This window comes from Temnothorax nylanderi, unplaced genomic scaffold (genome assembly GCF_030848795.1).
Source record: "Temnothorax nylanderi isolate EJ_2023f unplaced genomic scaffold, tnyl_v1.0 TNYL_tig0240_pilon, whole genome shotgun sequence".
In the NCBI taxonomy this organism is placed as follows: domain Eukaryota; kingdom Metazoa; phylum Arthropoda; class Insecta; order Hymenoptera; family Formicidae; genus Temnothorax; species Temnothorax nylanderi.
Window position 1 is genome coordinate 25,052 of NW_027249302.1, and position 13,082 is coordinate 38,133.

At 33.0% G+C, this 13,082-nt stretch overlaps 1 protein-coding gene and 1 long non-coding RNA gene across 2 annotated transcripts; one reads left to right on the top strand and one right to left on the bottom strand.

Annotated features, from left to right (window-relative positions):
• Positions 1–4: 4 nt before the first annotated feature.
• LOC139779755 (uncharacterized) lies at positions 5–3,775 on the top strand. The gene is made up of 6 exons (XM_071718233.1): positions 5–1,186; positions 1,539–1,673; positions 1,991–2,095; positions 2,205–2,273; positions 2,374–2,475; positions 3,636–3,775. The coding sequence occupies exons 1-6, from the start codon at positions 1,036–1,038 to the stop codon at positions 3,731–3,733; spliced, it is 660 nt and encodes a 219-aa protein (XP_071574334.1). The 5' UTR covers positions 5–1,035; the 3' UTR covers positions 3,734–3,775.
• Positions 3,776–6,657: 2,882 nt separating this feature from the next.
• On the bottom strand, positions 6,658–7,968 carry LOC139779759 (uncharacterized). The gene is made up of 2 exons (XR_011719991.1): positions 7,229–7,968; positions 6,658–7,059 (listed from the first exon to the last, which is right to left on the bottom strand). It is a non-coding gene; the product is annotated as an uncharacterized lncRNA (long non-coding RNA).
• Positions 7,969–13,082: the final 5,114 nt, after the last annotated feature.

A 13,082-nucleotide genomic window follows, 5' to 3' on the forward strand; every position in this document is an offset into this window, starting at 1 on the left:
GAAGTTATGACACGAAGATACCCAGATAGCCAAATCTGTTCGAACAAATAATGCCAAATACTTGCTACAAATTTTGGTTTCAGAAATGGTACAAATTTGCATCAAAATTTGTTTTATCAAATGTTGTCGACAAACTGCTAGCAAATACGTATCAAAACATGCGTACACAATTGACGCCAAATTGATACCAAATATCGAGCAAAGCTTAGTAGTACCTGATAACAAATTGGCATCAAATTGCCGCTAAAATTAGTTGACAAAACCTAACACCAAATTAATGCCAAATATTGAGCAAATTTTGGTGACAAAGCTTGAGAACAAATTGACGCCAAATACCGAGCAAAGCTTAGCAACTACCTGATAACAAATTGGCACCAAATTGCTGTTAAAGTTTGTTGACTAAACCTAACGCCAAATTGATGCCAAATATTGAGCAAATTTTGGTAACAAAACTTAAGAACAAATTGACGCCAAATACCAAGCGATGTTTAGGGCGTTTCATTCAGATGGCGCGACACGTGAGTCGCCACTTTCAACGCGCTCCCACCTCCTTCCTCGCTCTTGTTCAGTGTCATGGCCGCTCTTGCTGCGTTTCTTCGGACGAGACGAGTACGTTTTAATTCCTTCTTTCGTAACTGATTGAGCTAAGCGGCACGTATTCTGGAGACCAACCGAGCGAGATTCGACTTCCCAAGGAGAGCTCACCGCCAGGAAAAGGAGAGCTTGAGGGAGGTTGAGGCGAGGAGTCCAGTCCAGCGAGCAGGGCCCTTCCGATATTCTCATTTGGGACGCCATATTGGAAGATCGACATTGATCGTGGTAGCATGATGTAATAAAGAAGGTGTGTCCCTATCCTGGTCTATTTTTCGTCACAATCTGCGCAGGTCTCAACTTTCGGCCATATTTGATTTATATGTGTGTGAGTAGTGTCTGTATATGTAGAGCGAAGTAGTGTGTGACGAGGTTAGGTTCCCGAGTGTTTACATTAGTTTGTTTGTGATTCAGTGTTTAGAAGTGAAATTTTAAACAAATTTAATGACAATGCCGCTGTGTGCCATGAAATGGTGCACAAACCGTTCTGGAAAAGAGAACTACCGATTTTTTTCTTTTCCAAAAAAAAGGGAGCTCTGTGAAAAGTGGATAATGGCGTGTGGAAGGAGAATAGGGGAAATTAAGGAGAAAAATGGTATGTACACTAATGTTAATACAATTTACTTACAAGATAATTTTATTGTTCTTAAGGTGGCTCATCCGTGTAGGGCCGGAAATTCATGTGTTTATATTTGTATATTTTTCGACATAAATTTACTTGAAATACATCTCAAACATAAGTAAAATTACTATCAGCAAAATTACAAAAATTTTAACTACTGAAACATTAATTTAATAACAATAATATCGAGGCACTTTTTTATGATTCGTATAGTTGATCACTTTGGCGTTCAACAGCTCCTCAGAATTGTCGATAATGTCATGTTTTTAATGCACGTTTCAATTAATAGTTAATAATTAATTAATTATGAAATTTATTGATGCAGCTCGTGTGTGCTCAGCTCATTTTAATGAGTCATGCTACAGGAAGGTGTCCTTCGTAGACGAGTTAGCAGGAACACCAAGGAATTCTAGGCCCCTCAACCCAGATGCTGTACCCTTTGCATTTCCAGGGAATGATGGTAATATGTATTTCATTTAAGATATTCATAATCTGTAACAGCATGTCCATATATTTTATTTATTTATTTATTTATAATGGATCGATGGCTTTTGAAAGTCTGTACAGTAAACAAGGAAAATTTGTATATAAAGAATTTATCATAAGATAATTTTATATTGAATAAAAAAATAAAATAAAATAATAAAATAATAAATAATAAAATTCTCTGCTTAGCTTCTATTAGAAGTAATTTTTTAATTATTATTTAATATTTAATAATTTCTCTTCACTTCTTTATTATGTTATTATTTTCTTATTATTACAATTATTTTTCAGACTTCCAGCAGATGCTTCATGAAGTCTGTGAATTGAGCCCCGTTGTAAATGTTATTGCAACATCCGCAGAGACGTCCACACGTATCAGTGCTCCTATTAGTAATTGTAAGTTTATTATTAGTTAATTCAACTGTGTGTTATATTGTATACACTGTATGCGATTAAGAAATATTTAGCTTTGGGTTGAAAATTAATATTTCAATAAATATTTCAGTGGCTGACCAGATATCAGAAGCTACAGTGACCTGTGAAGATCCAGTGACGTCAACACTTGATATCTCCGGTAGGTATATTTATTATGCAAAATTCCCAGTAATTTAATGGAGATTGTTTATTTAACAATTACATCTATGACATAACGACTTATTACAATTATTTTTCAGCATCTGACCAGATGATTGGCGAGTTCAACGAAATGAGTTCCAGCATAGAACCAGCTGCATCAACATCTGCTGCCACGTCCACCAGTATCACTGGTTCTATTCGTACGTATAAAGTATTATTTTTTAATATTTTTTAATTTTTTTCAATTTGGAAACCAGTGTCGTATGAACAACATTGGTAAGAAATGTTACAGTTATATTACAAATGTAATGACTTTAGTTACCGATAGTGAATGTCATACCTGAATTTTTGTTATGAACAAAGTTTTACTGCATTTCTGCCTTCGATAAAGAACTTGTTATGTATTCAAATTCTTTATCGATGATTTATTTGAGACCTAAAACTTTATTATTATTATTGTTAAAAGTATCGTAATTTAGAATTTCATTATTGCTACCTAAAGAAAAGTTGGCTCTCAAATAAATCATCGATAAAAAATATGTACACATAAAAGTTCTTTATCGAAATAGAATTACAATACAACTTTCTTCGTACAAAAAATTGTAGGTCTGAAATTCACTAGCGGTGACTAAAATGTATTAGCTCTTTAATTGATAAAAATGTACATATGTTAGTCACCGACAGTAAATTTGAGACCTACATTTTTTGTACGAAGAAACTTTTACTACATTTCTGCTTCGATATAGAACTTTTATGTGTATTAAAAGCTTTGTAATGAACAGTTTGATTATTGTTACTTGAAAAAATTTTTAGGTCTGAAATAAATAATCGAGAAAGAACTTTTATGCGTGCATATTCTTTATCGATGATTTATTTAAGACCTAAAACTTTTTTTAAGTAGCCATAATAAAACTTAATTACAAAGCTTATAATGAGAGTTACGTACATCGTCCGACATCGGTCGGACTCGGACAAACAGTACACAGTTCTGTGTAAAATAGGACTCATTTGTGTTTCTTTCTTTCTGTGTATAATTTCGCATGTTTAAACTGTGAATTGGTATATCACTAAAAGCTCTCAAAGTGCTTGCGCGTGAAATGAAGACATTGTTGATTAACAAAATTAATTATGTTCTCTGGAGGTTATTCCTTCAAAAATGTAATTTTCTGCAAACATTCAATTTGGAGTGAAACTTTTAGTTTATGCCTTCTTGTGTACACATTTCAGTATCTTATGTCATATTGAAGGCTAAGATATTAAGTTCAAACTTTTATTTTCTCATATGACAATTTGTGTTTTAATAATACATTGCAATGTACAGTTCCAACATTATGTACTTTATTTTTATTTTCCGTTTCAGTGATGCCAAATGCGAAGGATACGCCATCGTGTTCAGACATTAACTGCGTTGCATTAAAGAATGCATTAACTGTGGAAATTCGCAATCTTCGCCAATAGTTGAAGAGGTGCAATAAGTTGGCAGAAAGAAAATGGCGCAACAAGATGCAAAATTTACTTCGAAGAGTATTTAGTCCAGGTCAAGTTAAACTTTTGCTGAACCCTGAACAAAAGAAAACTCGCTGGTCTGCAGAAGACATTGCAGAAGCTATTTCTCTTCGTAGTGTCAGTCCGAAAGGTTACCGGTATTTGAGAGAGAAGAAAAACTTGCCGCTCCCGGCACTCTCAACCCTCAGAAAGTGGGTCGCAGCATTCAATGTGAATGAGGGCGTCCTACATGATGTCATTGAAGTAATGAAGTCTAAAGGACAAAATATGACTGATATGGAAAAAATAACAGTCCTCTGCTTTGACGAAATTCATTTAGCTAATCGTGTAGCAATTGAACGGAAAGAAGAGCGTGTGATTGGACCGCATAAAAAGTGCCAGGTCTTCGTTGCAAGAGGATTATTTTCCAAATGGAAGCAGCCCATATATTATCAATTTGACCAGAAAGTTACGACGGAAATTCTCTTCGATATTGTGAGAAAATTGTACAACAGCGGTTACCGTGTTGTTGGAATGACATGTGACCTAGGGCCGGAAAATCAAGGACTGCTGAAGTGTTTGGATATTGATCCAATTTTCGAGGGAGGAAAAACATTTTTCCTCCATCCAAGTGATGCCAACCTACGAGTGCACGTGTTCGCAGATCCACCACACCTTATTAAACTTCTTCGAAACCATTTTATAGACCATGGTTTTACAGTAGACGGTCAGTACATTTCAAAAGATGCTCTGGAACGATTGCTGTACCTCAATTCCGCAGACTTAAAAATAGTTCATCGGCTCTCAAGGCTTCATCTAGACGCACAAGGGACCCAGAGACACAATGTGAAGCTTGCTACTCAAATTTTTTCCAACACAAACGCGCGAGCTATTAAGTGGTGTATGAAAAAATCATTGATGGAGGATCGAGCGGAATGGCACGCGACAGCGGAGTTTTTACAATTAATTAACGACTGGTTCGATGTTTTTAACAGCTATAAAAAATTTGGAACTCATCCTGGCCTGAACGCATATGGTATCGATCTAGAACGGCAAGATGCCATCATCACGAAAGTTTCATCGACGATAATGACACTTGCATTCAATGATTCCAAGAAAAAACAGACTGGTTTACTTCCTTTTCAAAAAGGAATTCTGTTATCAAACAAATCATTGGTAAATCTTTACAATGATTTAAAGAGCTTTAATACAGATGTGTCGTATATTATGACTAATAGATTGAGTCAGGACGTCTTGGAAAATCTATTTGGATATATTCGAGCGATGGGAGCCGCTCATGATCATCCGGCAGCTATAGATATAAGGTACAGGCTGCGGTGGTACATTTTGGGGAAGCATTCCACAGATGTATTCACCGAAGGTAGCAATACCAAAATCCAAGACACTACCGATGAAACTTGCCTTACATCCATGGAATTACCTGTTGAGGAAATTGACAAATGTTTTGAAAATGACGATATGGAATTTCCTATAGGCAACGTTAATGATGTACGCGAAGGTTTGTTCCTTTAAATTTTGCATCGTATGAGCGGTATGAGTTTTTGAACATTTCAGACTTGTCAAAAAATATTTCATTTTGTTTTTTCAATGTTTACATTTATTTTCTTTAGAATGTAACACTGTAAATTACAGTCCAAGTTCAGCTGAATTAGATCTCGTTGACGAACTGGATAATTTTATAAAAGTTATAGACGTTATAGAAGAAGAGGGTCTGAAATACATTGCAGGATATGTGGCATTTAGGTTTCGCATCGAGTTTCCCACATTGGGAACATCGAGTGAGCTTTTAATCGATCCAAAACACGATTGGATTTACCAGATATCTAAAGGCAAAATTATACATCCTTCAGATGATCTAATGACTGTCGCTAGGGTCATGAATGCCGAATTTCAAAAGTATCATGGTTCATTTTTTAAAAAAGGGCCGTGGATTTTTAGAAATTTAGCTACGATAATTATAGCAAAAATCGCGAGTACAATAATAATACCGGAAAAAGCATTATTATGCCTCATACGAACGCGAACGTATATTCATTTACGAAACATTAATAAATCCATCATGGCTGAAAACAACCGGAGAAAATACAACAAAAAAATGTCAAAAATTATAAATAAAAAAATTACATAAAACGTAATTAATTGATTCCTTATTTACCATTCCATCATTCAGTATTATTAAGATCCCAATCAGCACGGGTTTATAGTTGGACGGAATTATTCCGAACAGGACTTAATAATAGAAGTTAATTTTTTTTAGTTTTAAATTCAACGCTCTACTGAATTATTGAATTAATTGTTACCATCATTAAAAACCGAAATGTAAGGATTCGATTGCAAACATTGTGTATTTCATGTGTTTCCATTATTATCGTTTATTTATTTACTTATTTATTATTACTTACAATTAATTATTTACTATTTATTACATTTTTATAACCATTTATTGTAGTAATGTAAACGTATAGTGTTTTCAATGTTTACTTATAACATATCTAAAATAAGAATAATAATTATACAATTACAAAAATTTAATAAACGTTAATATATAATAGCTATAATAATATTCAAAAATAATAATATTACATCACAGTAGCTAGCGAACGTCTATTTTCTATTTTTACGTCTGCTTTATATGTTTAAACTTAGTCGTATTCAAAATTTGCGCGAGAAAATGGCGCAGGGTTGGGACCTCTGTTCATTGGCTGAAAAATATGGCTGCGCAAGAACACACCTTCTTTATTACATTATGCGTGGTAGTACAAGGGGCTCTGCAAGGTTAATTCTCGTCTTAAGATCTGAAATTGCTCTCATTCTTGTGGCTCTGGTTTATATTCTAGCCCTAGAATTGATCTCGTAGACAAAAGCAGAGGCCCCCCTCTCTTTTCTTTTCTTTTTTTTCTTTTCTTTTCTTACTTTGATTTCAATCAGTAATCCAGACTCCTTAATTCCGCCCTGTAAGATCTGGTTAATTCTCGTCTTGAGATCTTGGAATTGCTCTCATTCTTGTGGGTCTGGTTTATATTCTAGCCCTAATGTAATTTTAATATATGCATTACAATTTTACACTGTCAAATAATAAATAATATCGTTTGATAATAATAACAACAGTATTGATAATAGTAACAATTTTATTACTTGACTTATTTTTCATTCTATTTTTGACAACTCGTATATACATTAATTGTGGCTAAGGTCTATACTATGTCATAGTGTAGATCTTAGCTACATTTCTGGCAAGTCAGTCCAAAGTATGCGGCTTTGTTCTCTATCCTTTTTATCTGTAGCAATTTTATTTCTTTTTATTTTTTAATTATTTTTTATGTATTATCTCTTATGTATCAGGTTTCTGAAGAAGACTAAGTATATAAAGTCGAAACGTAAAACGTTAATTGTATTTAAAATTTGTTTAATTAAACGAGATTTTGTTTTTAAATTTAAATTGATGACCTTTTTATAACTCGAGAAAATCAGCCAGCCTTCCATCCTATAAGTTTATTTTGTACTGTTAGTTTAATTAATTTAGTTATATTTTTTTCCATTAACATTCTATTTGTTATAGTGATTGTGCAGTAGAAAATCTGAAAAAATAAATGTTTTTAAAAAGTAAAGATAGTATATATTTTGAAATTTATGTATTTTATGTAAACATAACATTTAAATTTATTTGCAGTTTATTTTAGAACATGCCAAAAAACACCGTTTCATAAGCTTTCTAAGAAAGTTAAAAGGCAGAAAGTGAATGGTGAAGTTGTAGAAGAACTCAATTCAACAGATTCTTTAATTGAATTCGATCAGTCGCATATTCAGCAAGCACATGCTTCCGTTAAAAGCCAAAGTTCCGTAATACCAGATTTTCTTCATAATCAAAAAGAATCTGAACTTTCTCATTATTCTTAACTTTTTCATCATTCTGAACTTCCTCACCATTCTGAATTTTCTAATAATTCTGATCATTTTGAGTACTCTGAACACTTTGATTTCGAAAATAACGATAATTATAGAGATATATTTAACATTAACAGACACACCGGCAACAACAACGAGGCTCATTCAGATGACAACGATGATAATTCTGAAAACTGCGAGAATAGTGATGAGAATAAAAAATATTCGAAATGTTTCGTGAAAACAAGAGTTATAAAAAAGAGTTATAAGAGTATAAAGAGTTATACTCTTATAGTCTTAAAGAAGAGTTATAAGAGTATAAAGAATATGTAATATTATGTAATAAAATGTTTCATTCTACTTGCCGTTTGAATCTGATTAAGGCAAAATTGTAATATTAGTTTGAAATAGAAACAATTTAAAACAATTTAAAATACAAGGGAAATGCTTTAGTTTTATAACTATCATATTCTTGCAATATTAAAAATTTTACATATTCTTTCTTTGATTAAAATATTTCTCAAAATAATCTTGGAACTGTTGATGAAATATCGTGTATTTTTTTATCTGTAAAAGTTTAAAGTTTTGTTTGAATAGTTTAAAAGTTTTGTTTGAACGGTTTAAAAGTTTTGTTTGAACAGTTTTTTTCTGCTGTATATTAATTTCTATTACATCAAACACTACAAAATTCACTTCGGTTGCTTGCACCTAAATGATGTATATTATTCTTTTGTTATTTCTTTCTGACAACAGTACTGCATTATTCCATCGTAATCGACGAACTATGCACATTGTGAACATTTGTTTATTTCAATTTTGCATTCTTGCAAATAATAAATCGTGTTTCAAGTTTGAACTAGTTGTTTAAATATGCACGGTAGTTATTATTGTATGATTAAAGAAAGGAAAGTTAGTAGTATTAGGCTTATAAGAATATTGTTTTAGATGCATTTTCATAGAAATTATACTCGTGTTTTCAGTAAGATTCTATAAATCCTTCTTATACCGGCCAATGCATTATCTGCGCACGGAGTATGTGTTCCAGGCATTATATAAGATTCTCGAGTGTTTACAAATATTGTATGTGCTGTTGACAAAGTTAAATGTTTGCATATGTCAGTAAATTCACATTGTATAACATTTACTGTAATTAATATATAATTAATTATTTTATTGCCACCGTTAGATTTTATAAATGTCTTATAATGTTTTATAAATGTAAAGATTTCTTTTAACATATGTATAAAATAATTTATTGTAAATCAATAAAAAATTATATGTTTTTTATAATTTAATGCTTTTAATTTTTCCTAAAAAAATATATTTTAGTATTTATTAATGGCTACGTAACAAGGCTTGCTGCAATTTGGCGTCAAGCTGTGTCATCAAGATTTGCTCTGTATTTGGTGCCAATTTGCTGTTAAGTATTGTTCTCAAATCTTGTTTGATATTTGATATCAATTTGGCGTCGGGTTTTGTCAACAAACTTTGATAGCAATTTGTCAACAATTTGCTGTTAGATTGCTGGCAAGCTTTGCTCGGTATTTGGTGTCAATTTGGCGTCAAGTTCTTTTGTCAAAGTTTGCTCGCAATTTGGCACAAATTTGCTGTCGAGCTTTTGTTGGCAAGCCTTGTTTACAATATGGCGCAAATTTGCCGTTGAACTTTTGCTGCCCTGTTTTGCTCGATATTTGGCGTCAATTTGGTATCAAGTCATGTACACAAGCTTTGCTAGCAAAACACAAGCGTATTGCAGACACAGATCGCACCGGATTTGTCGACAAGTTTTGCGCGTATTTGGTGTCAAATTGGTTACAATTTGCTGACAAATTGTTTACTGGGTAGTTACCTATCAATTTCTTGATCAGTTTGATCACTCTTATTTTATCATTTTTATTGTGTGTATGTATACACATATGGAATTGCACAGTTCCGCGAAGAAAATTAAAACTGTCCGCTAAAAACCACGGAAAGTCGCTGAAAATCACGAAACGCTTGTGATTGGTCAAGTCTCTCGTTCCGCGATTTTCTACGTACGTCGTTCCGCTGCATGGGTTTGCACCCTAATGCGGGGTCTACAATGCGAGTCGTGGATCGTGAGTCGTAGGAAATGGACCAATCACAATCGAATTTGAGGAGAATAATCGACTGTGATTGATCAATTCATTGTAGAGTTGTCTACAATGGCAGCAGGAGTAGTGGATTAAGATTATAAGACGTCAGAGTAAGCTGGTTTTCCGGTGTAATAGGACGTAGAGTAATGCGGGGTCTACAATGCGAGTCGCAAGCAGTCGCAAGTCGCGAGTCGCAAGAAATTGACCAATCACAGTCGATTATTCTCTTCAAATTCGAATGTGATTGGTCAATTTCCTACGACCCACGACCCACGACTCGCATTGTAGACCCAGCATAAGGCCGTAAGCAAAATAATTGAGTAGACCGTAGGAAATGGGATTCAACCATTTCGCTTATGGCCTTAAGAGCCAATTTCACCAACCACGGTTAGCTTAACCGACGGTTAAAGTTAGCAGGATTGACCAATAGAAATGAATCCACCCTGCTTTCTATCAATCCTGCTAACTTTAACCGTCGGTTAAGCTAACCGTGGTTGGTGAAATTGCCCCTTACTCTACACCCTATTACACTGGAAAACCAACATAAGGCCAAAGCACATATGACAGTCGTAGTCGTGGACGTAAGTAACGCACAAGCTTTGGCGTATCCTGATTTGTCAGGTCGAGAACTACGACCGTCGTATATCGCTATGCCATATTATGTGCTTATTGGCTCTTAAGGCCATTGCACGTAACAAAGTTTTAGTCATAATCGTAAGGCTGTAAGAAAATAGACCAATCACAGTCGATTATTCTCCTCGCGCTTGAAGAATAGTCAAGTGTGATTGGTCTATTTTTTTACGACCTTACGATTAAAGCTAAAACTTTGTTACGTGCAATGGCCTTTACTCAGACGTCTTAAGCGTCGTCTACAATACACGGAGTAAGCGTGGAGTAAGGAGTAATGCTGGGTCTACAATGCGACTCACGACTTTGCGACTCGCATTGTAGACCCAGCATAAGAGTAGGCATAGTTAGAATAAGAGAGATATTTTCGGTTTAAGAGAGCTGGCGTAAGGGCGTAAGCGAAATAAATTAATTTTATTTCTTACTCCTACTCTTATTCTTACACTTAAGGCCATTGCACGTAACAAAGTTTTAGTCATAATCGTAAGGCCGTAAGAAAATAGACTAATCACAGTCGATTATTCTCCTCGCGCTTGAAGAATAATCGAGTGTGATTGGTCTATTTTCTTAAGCCTTGTGTACACGATACTAGAAATCGGTCCGAGTTTCGGTTTAAGCCAATCAACTTGCAGCTCTTACAGAAAAGCAGCAGTTTCATTGGCTTAAACCGAAACTCGGACCGATTTCTAGTATCGTGTACACAAGGCTTTACGGCCTTGCGATTATGGCTGCGTTTCTGTATTCACTGTAAGTACTGACGATGTGACGTCATTGAGCACAGCTGCAAGATCGTTCCGTAATTACTTCTGTTGCTTTTACCGCATATAACGCTGCAATAACGGAACGATATCCGCAGTACTGCGACTGTTGTTATGTATAAGAAAGAAATATAACCTATCTTAGACACGATGTAACACGACGATAGGAGCACCTATTCTAAATATATAAAAAAGAATCAGTTTTCAGATTTATGAAAATATCGAAATTATTTATTATTATATTAATTATGTTAATTTAGTAACCTTTTCGGGCTTTTTCCGCATCTTCGTGACCAGTGATCGGCAAAAAAAATTTTTTATTATTTATTTATTAAATGTCAAAGCAATCATTAATAAGCCAAAATACAATATATTAAGTGCCAAAAAAATAAAAAAAATTTTTAACTTATTTTTATTTACCTAACAATTTGTAAATAATTTTAAAAAAAGATTATTTCTACAAAAATTATTAATGTTTAACATTATTTTTTAATTCTTAGAAAATTTAATAATAAATCAAGAATTATAACTAATTTTTCAAAAATAAATAATTGAATAAAAATAATTTCTAATTTTCTAAAAAATAATAATAAAAAACAAATATTTTTTAATTTTCCAAAAAATTAGTAATTAAAAAAAATATTTTTTAATTTTTCAGAAAATTAACAATTAAATAAAAATAATTTTTTATCTTTGACTCTGAAACAAGTTGTCTTGGCAAAAACAAGTATGAACATGAGGTAACTGACAATATTACAATCAGAGATACTGAGCAAGACGAAGGGGACGGATATACGCGACTGGTCAAAACCTGTTAACGTGTTAACGTTTTATGAAAAGTGTGTGTGGCTAGCATTAGAGCCATCGCACACGAAATGCATAGCTTAGCATAAGCGTATTACTAGCGCTACTTGTACTTCCCAGTCATCTCGGTGGAAAATTGAAAATCTCTTATTAATGTAATCCCTTATTAAAAAAATCCAATGTGATCCCCCGAAAAGTGATCCCCCGATTCAAAAGTACTTTATTATCAATATTTTTTAAGACCTTTTTGTATATATGTGGTATTGTTGACGTAGATTTTGCATATTGTAACAAATTTTAAAAATTCCAAAAAATAAATCCAATATGGCGGACTCAAATATTTGCGAATTTTTAAAACTTTATATTTTAACCTTTTTTGTACATATAAGGTTTTTAAAAGAAGCAATAAAAAAAACAGAAAAAACATTCAAAGAAAGTCGATAATAAACAATTAAACTTTATTTATATTAAAAAATATAATTTTGTGAAGAAAAAACAATAATTCTCAACCTTAAATGTTTGATAAAGTTAGTGTGATTGAAGAAAAGATGTGTTTAATCAACGAAAATTATATATGTTGCTTTATCTAGAGTGAGATCATTTGATTCAGTTATTAAGTTTTTCTAGGTAACCAACGTCAAGTTAGAAACGTTAAAAATTATTTATATCAAAAAATATCTGAATAAATAAGAAAAATACGTATATGAACACATAAAATTCACAATTATTTGTTTATAATTATTATTATGATTAAATTATGATTGTTATATTGGGGGGGGAAGGGGTTGAGGGGGGGAAGCGTGCAAAGCACGTTTATAGTTAATCTAGTAATTGCAAATTTTCCCAAAAAACACGAATTTCAGTATGAAAAAATTATTCAGTATGGTTAACGACGTCATCATTTCTTTTCTACTGTAACTAATATACTCCTAAAAACTTTACAAAATTAATAAATGCTAATTTTCTAAAAAAATTAGTAATATATTTTCTAATAATTACACAGGCACACAAAAAAAAAGTGTCTTGGCCGAGACACTACACTAGTGTATTCCCATGTACTTTTTCCCGCTGAATCCTAATCCGAAGTCAGAATTGTCAGATTGGCTAAAATTT